General features: G+C 38.3%; 1 protein-coding gene across 1 annotated transcript; it reads left to right on the forward strand.

Moving 5' to 3' along the window:
* Nucleotides 1-5543: 5543 nt before the first annotated feature.
* Nucleotides 5544-6506, forward strand: LOC121434090 (vomeronasal type-1 receptor 4-like). Its single transcript, XM_041632899.1, has one exon. It carries the CDS (start codon nucleotides 5568-5570, stop codon nucleotides 6504-6506), a length of 939 nt encoding a protein of 312 aa, XP_041488833.1. The 5' UTR covers nucleotides 5544-5567.
* The last annotated feature ends 1300 nt before the right edge of the window (nucleotides 6507-7806 follow it).

Consider the following 7806-nt stretch of genomic DNA (forward strand, 5'->3'; position numbering starts at 1 on the left):
TCACACACGGAATGCCAGTGGGTTCATTAGTCGCCAGTCAAGCAGGCACATGGTAGAGTAACATGGGAAGAGGAAACTCAATTGAAAAAATGTAGGGCTATTTTTTTTGTTTTTGTTATTTTGACTCTTTGCCTCTTTGCAGGCCTGCCACCTAGCTCCCATATAAACACAGAGTCTTATTCTTACTTATGAATGCCTAGCCTTAGCTTGGCTTGTTTCTAGCCAGCTTTTCTAACTTAAATTATTCCATTTTTCTTTAACTGTGTTTTGCTTCTGGACTTTTTACTTTTCTTTATTCTAGATATATTTCTTTCCTTCTTACTCTGTGGTTGGTTGTGTGGTTGGCCCCTGGTTTCCTCATCTCCTCTTTCTCTCACTCCTGACTCTTCCTCTTTTGAAGCCTAGATTTCTGTTCCTATTATTTATTTTCTCTGACTTCCAGTCCCACCTAGGTCACAGCTTACCACTTTGAGGTGATGCAAACCAGTCAGAAGATGCAAGGCACTCCATACACAGAAACTTAAGTTAGTTGTTCATTTTCTCACCTCTTGTTTTTCTTGTAAAAATAATTAAACCATAATGAAGCTTGAAATAACTGTTGAGCAAAACAGATGTAGTAATCGTGGAGAGAGGGAAGCTGTACTTCAGGGACCAGGGCTCTGCAGAGGCCTTCCTTCCCCTGACACTGGGACCACATGAAACTTGAAGTCTACAATATCTAATGTCAGCCTAGAGTTCCACAAATCCTGACAGTACAAATATGACCTGACAAGTGTCACCTTGCCAGCGCTGCTCCAGATCCTGTCTGCACCACAGAGGTTCAGGTCAGTACATGGAGGTAAGAGCTTCCATCCCCTCTGCTGTGCCATGGAGAGTTTCATTAAAGCAGAAGAGTCTCTCAGACTAATCCAGGCAGCAGTAAACCTCAGGACCTCCACTTTCCTTCTCTCCTTGGCACTAGAAAGATCAAAGGAAACTAGTTCCTATAGATACAGAGATGGAATAGAAATGCTGAGGCATTGCTCTCCATCCTCAGGCTGGAGTATCATGACAGAGCACTGGCTGGGTCTTTGTCCAAGTTACCTTTCTGAATGTATCAATAAGATAGATAAGAATTTCAGATGCCTGTAAATCCTGAAGAAAATCATGATTCATTCCTGTAATGTCAGCATTAGAAAGACTGAGGCACCATAATTATTTAGTGCTAGTCTGCTTTATAGAGGATGATTCTCTCTCTAAAATAACTACATAGATGAAGAACAAAAACATCTCTCTTTCAGGTGTCATTTTGCCAGCGCTGTGCCTTCAACATTGTCACTAGTGTGTGTAACACTTACACTTTTCTCTTTTGATGCATTTTCAAGTTTCTAAAATTGGCAGTTTTACCATGGCATTCTAACTCCCAGTTTGATGTTTTGCTGCCTGTATCCATCCTTAAAGGCTCTCGATTTTTATCACATACTATTTTGAAACTTGTCTTAAATTCAGTTATTGTATTCCTTGAAGGGTGAATAATACAACACTCAGTTATAGTATCAATACCATACAATACAGTTATCAATACCATCTTGAGAACTCTGCTATTTAGGATCCAGGCTGTGAATGGGTACATCCTGAAACAGCTCATCTTATGTTTATCCCATGCTAGGCAGCAAAAAACAATGATCTTTTTTAGTTTGGTTTGTTTGCCTGCTTGCTTGTTTCTTTTAGAGAATACCAGGATGGATGATGTAACTTACTCGGGCTCTTAGGATTTAGCCTAATCCTGGCATCACCTATCAATCTAAACACAAGTCCATCCCTTCTTTTAAATTAATTTCCTTTAGCATTTCCCAAATAATGTGGAAGATGAGAAACCTCTTCCTCCACTGACAGTGACTTCAGTAGAAAGAAATCAGTTATTAGAAGATCAGAGATGTGTCTCAAATATGACTTAAAGCTTAGAAAAGGAAAGAGAGGACTAGAAAAGTAGTAATCTCCCCAAAAGCAAGGATTAAACAAACAGAAAGTGTTTATATCTTCCATCAGTACTTGAGTGTATTGACCATAGGGATTTTGACAGATTCCAATCACTGAAAAAACACTTAATTTTTAAAATCTAAATATGTCAGTGAATGCTGATGTGCTGCCAAGGACTAGCCCTGACAAAAATGCCTCTTGCCAGGGTAGGGATATGAGAATTTAGAAATACAACTAAAGAATAAAGAGACTCATGAAAATATCAGAACAAAAACCATAGAATGTATTGGGAATGCATTCCTGTGAGTACTAAAAATTGCCTGCAATTATTTTTCCACAGCTTTTATGCCCAAGTAAACAGGGGTGTGGATGGAGGGTGGGGAGAGAGAAGTTAACAAAAGACTTTATTAACATGATATGTAGGACAACTCAAAAAGTTAATTGATTTATCACTCTGAGATTTCAAACCACTAGCATTTTGTTGTTTAAGCAGTAAGCTGTTCTAGACCATGGACACTAAAGGCAACCACTCCCCAGGTGACCTCATAGTTACAAAAGAAGGAGCAGAAGTCCATTTGCATTTCTTGAACACCTGTCAAGGTGACATGGACCTACTTGAATGAGCTATTTTAATGTTAAGGGAACCAAGCAATCAGATCCTGAGTTGAGAGGTGCAGCTAAGCTTGTTGATCATTTGATCAACCTCCAACTCTCTGACTGCAAGACAAGGTGGAAATGGGCCCACATTTTTGGGCTTCCGCAATTCCTTCCTTTTCTATTAATTTTAATAAAGCCTGTAATTTTGCAGCAGGATAGATGATCATATCTGCCTTCGCTGAACACTTTCTCATATCCCAGGCTTAGCTGTCTTTGGCACATGTATTTTAATTATACATGTCTATGTCTTAGTGGCCTGGGAAGAAAAAGGATCAAACCCATCACTGATTGCTGACTTATGTAAACAAAGGTTAAAGAAAAGTTCCTCTAGGATCTCTGTCTCTGAAGCAAATTTTTGTTAAGAGAGTTTTCTGCAATTAGATAATGTTTTGTGAATAAACATGCTCCTACAGTCTTTGAATTAGAGGAGAGGAGGATCACCAGGGTTGGGAATGTCTTTTTTAATTGGTCTAGAGTTTTTTTAAACAATTTTTGTCATATTAAAATCTATTTTTTTATAAAATATGTCAAATTTAAGCTCTCATAGGAAACATCGAACATTTTAAAAACCTTTTAGGGTAAACTAAAGCAGTTACAAATATTACTAGGTCAATACTGTAATTTTAGAGTGGAAATTAATGATAAACACATAATTTGTCACATTACAGTTTTTTATAAACCATTTTAATGAAAAGAGAAAAAAGGTATTTTTGATGTGTTAAGTCCAACCACATTGCTCTTTTAAGTAATTGTCTCAGTCTCTGAGAGCAGCAAACCCTTAGGCCACGGTCCTCATGTTTGAAGAGGGGCATTAATCATTCCTTGGAACGAGTTCTTTTTCCCTGAGGGGAAAATTGAGGTCTCAGATTTTAGGTCTAATATTTTAACAGTAGATTGAATACCATACTGTCAAAATGAATTCTGTGTCACAATGAGCAAAACAGTCAAATATTCAGTCTGTATTTTTTGGTATGGCTCCAACATAAACAGGACTCATTAGGTCTGGAAATCTGTGCAGCAAGTCCATCAGGAGGCTAGAAATCACCAGTTATCACCATGATCTTTTTATTTCTTGTTAGACTGCAGTAAGTGATTATTGGTTTAGGTACCCTTTTCTGGGCCTGCATCATGGTGGTGTGAAGAGGGCAGGATATGGTCTTAGGAACCTCTTTTTGCTTTTCTTTACAAAGGCATTAGTAGCTGTGATGTCATCAGGGCTGACATGCTCTGTACATCTGCATAATCTGACTACCTGTCAGGATGGCACAGACCTATTTAAATAAACTATTTTAATATAAAAAATAAAACAAATAATCACATCCTAAGTAGAGACATACAGAAAATTTGTCAATCATTTAAACAACCTCCAACTCTCTGCCCATCAGACAAGGTAAAAATGGGTCCACATTTTTTGGGCCAATACGTGTTTCCTATTAATATCAGAATGATATTTCATTTGTACAGCTATTTCTAGGTATCAGGGTTTCTAGGACTCACTTACACAGGCAATAATTAACTCTTTTCTATAGGAACAATTGACAGCAATAACTGTCATTTCAAGCCATGTCATTCATCGGGACATAGATATTTAAAACAATCTTGTGAGTTTAACAGGAATGAGGGCAGTGAACAGAGGCATTACAAGTACTCAGAATACAAAACCCATGCAGCCACTGTAATATTCAGATTCCTCTTCTCCTAGAAAATGTGCACAAAGCTAACCACAAATCGCTGAGAAACGAAAATGCATCTCCAGAACTTGAGGAATAACGTCCTTCCCAGATTCAAGTTCTGGAATCAGCTCAGACTGGTGTATAAAAAAGCGGCCTGTCTGACAAACAGGTTGCAGGAAAAGCAGGCTGCAATACCAACTGACATAATTGCTGTTCAAAAGGCCCCACAGAAGCAAATGGCACCATGAACTATTAGATAGTGGAACCCCTGCTCACACCAGTTGCCCCCACGACTGGGCTACATGCAGTTGACATTGAGGACTCATGACTCAAAATGCACTCATCTCATGGCAGCAAATACACCCTCATTAATCCCATTTAGGTTTACGTCATTAGGATCCCCTCATTCAGAGCTGTTCCATGTTCCCTTATGTGTTCTGAGGTAACTAACTGGGGTACAGATGCCCTAAGTCATCCACTAGGATCATAGTTCTCTGGTACCCTCTGTTTTAGAAAGCAACACAAGGTTCTACTAGACATCACCCCAATCTGCAGCCTGGCAGTTACATGAAAATTTTCAGGTTATATTTTATTAATTCAGTTTTAACTGTAGCACTCTATCTAAAGAAGTTGTGTGATTGAACTTGACATTGAGAACTACGTTTTAAAAAAGACTAGTGAATATTTGTATTGAGTGAAATCATAGAATGGTGAACATACAAACTTTAAAAATATTAGGATGTAGAAATTGAAGTTATAAATCTTTGAAGCCAAGTGCAAATCTAGACGTCGTTACAGTAAGTAAGATACAAATAAGAAAGGAACCTGTGTGTTTGGAAATTCAGTGGGGGAAATGATCAAATAGAGAAAGAAAAAGAAAGAGTTTGGTTGGGGAAACTTGCAGTACAATTCAGTTGTGTTGAAAGTTAACTTGTTAATCCATGCTTGTACACAGACAGACTGACGGACAGGCACACACGAATACACATTTTAACAAGTCAATTTTGCTAGTATAGAACTCAAATATATCTCTTTTAAAACTTTAGAGTTTTATTCCAGTTCCCCTGCCAGGGTACTCACATAACTCAGAGTCCTCAGTGAAGAGGAGGTGATCAGGGATCCAGTCTACAGCAGCACATGTGTCCATCACTGACTCTCGTATATCAGAAAATGCAATTATGCAAAATGTTTTTCAGATAAATGTCTAGAATTACTGATGCCTTCCTGAAAAAACTCTTTTTATCCTGAATACAAGATTTTCTACCCAGAAAGGAAGACATGCTTTTAAAATTTATTAAGCAAATAGTTTTCCTCTTCATGACTGTGTTTGGCACTCTGGGGAACATTTCTGTTTCTGTGAATTATATGATCACTTGGTGGGGAGGGCCTGAGAAGAAACCCATCCACCTTATTCTCATCCACTTGGCTTTTACAAACATCACAATCCTTCTTGCAAAAGGATTGCAAAAGACAATGGAAGATTTTGGTTTGAGAAACTTCCTAGATGACATAGGATGCAAGATCCTCATTTACCTGTCAAGGGTGGCCCGTGGGGTTTCCATCTGCACCAGCAGTCTCCTCACTGTGGTCCAGGCCATCATCATCAGTCCCAGAGCATCTGGGTGGAGGAGGCTCAGACCAAAGTCTGCATGGCACATCCTTCCATTCTTTTCATTCTTTTGGATACTCAATGCTTTAATAGGTATGAACCTAATTCATTCCGTCACACGTGCAAGTCTGAATATATCAGAGCTTAAGAATGGTGACAACTATTGTTATTTTATGCAAGAAAGTCAGAAAACAAAATGGATTGTTCTCTCTCTCATGGTCCTGAGAGATGCTGTGTTTCAAGGAGCCATGGGAGCAGCCAGTGGCTACATGGTACTTCTTCTCCACAAGCACCACCAGCATGTCCTCCACCTTCAGAACTCCAAGCTTCTCTACAGAACTCCCCCTGAGCTGAGAGCTGCTCAGAGTGTCCTCCTTCTGATGCTCTGTTTTGTTTTCTTCTATTGGGCTGACTGTGCCTTTTCTCTACTTTTGAGTCTCTCTTTAGCGGAAATATCCTTGATGTTAAATTGTCAAGATTTGATAATCATTGGTTATGCAACTTTTAGCCCTGTTGTGTTGATTCACAGGGATAGACTTCTCCCTGAGTGGTGGCATGCTCAGTGGGAGAAATTGAGAAAGTTTATTTCTCTGTTATCTGTTCAATGAATTTTACAATATCCCAGTTTTATAATATTTTAAATAAGACAAAAATCTCACAAAGCATTTCAAGCATGTGTTTATTCATAAACAATCTTCCTAGTAAGTCCCAGCCTTGAGCTGAGAGAGAAATCTCTGTAAACTACAGTCATATGTGAATCCTTAGTCTCCACTTTTCCTCTCTTTTGAAGGGATTAAAAAAAATTCTTATATTTGTATTGTGTATGGATAATTTACCTGCATTATGTCCTTGTAACACATACATGCTTGGTGCCAGTAAAGAGTAGAAGAGATAATCAAAAGCCCGTGACTGACTGGAGTTTGCTCTGAACTAAAGTGTGGTTGCTAGAAATTGATCCTGGGTCCTCTGGAAGACAAGCTGGTGCTCTCAACTACTGAGTCATGTCTGCAGCATAGAGTAAATGGTCTTAATTATATTTTGTAAAACTAATTTTACTATCACCATGATGGGGAACACACAGATGAATTTATGTAAAAGGAGACTGAACATTGTTTTCCTGCCTGCCCCGAATAAATAATCACAGAGAAACTATATTAATTGCAACACCTTTTCCCTGATGGCTCAGATGGATTTCTAGTTAGCTCTTATATCTTAAGTTAACTAATTTCTATTAATCACCCAAAGGTATCGCCTTCTAGTACTGTTCCGGTGTCTTTCTCCTCAGCAGCTACATGGCAACTGCCTGACTCTGCCTTCTTTTTCCCTTCTTTAAGGATAGTTTTTCCACCTTGCTCTATTGTGCTCTGCCATAGGACAAAACAGATTGTTATTAACCAATGGTAATAAACCATATTCACAGCATACAGAGGGGAATCCCACTTTGATTTATTTTATCATTTTTATAGTGATTTAATCATGTTACCCAAAGAAATCCATATCCTGTACCTGTTGCTGTACTTGCTGAATGTTAGTTTAGCTATGATGCAGTTTTGAGATTCTTCAAAGTGTCTGAATGCTTCCATCTGTAGAAAATATTTTACAGAATTGTGAAAAATGATATGAACTACATCACTTCCCGGAATCCCAATGCACCAGTCACAGAACTTAGATGCACTGAAATGTTTCTTTGGTCTTATATTCAAGAAGGTTCTCTGCACAAATTAAGATTTTCCATATGGGATAAACTGGATAAGGAATACACGGTAAAGTTTCATGTTATCCATCTGTAGTTTCTATGTTTATTAAGAAATGTAGATTTCCTTATTTGCAAGATTAATATGAAACAGTGTGAAACAGACTGAGGCTTGTTAGCAGCTGCCCTTTGTTAATGCCTGGTTGCTCTCCACA

This window comes from Microtus oregoni, unplaced genomic scaffold (assembly GCF_018167655.1).
Source record: "Microtus oregoni isolate MIOR12 unplaced genomic scaffold, Mior012 000042F_ref0000377, whole genome shotgun sequence".
Classification (NCBI taxonomy): Eukaryota; Metazoa; Chordata; class Mammalia; order Rodentia; family Cricetidae; genus Microtus; species Microtus oregoni.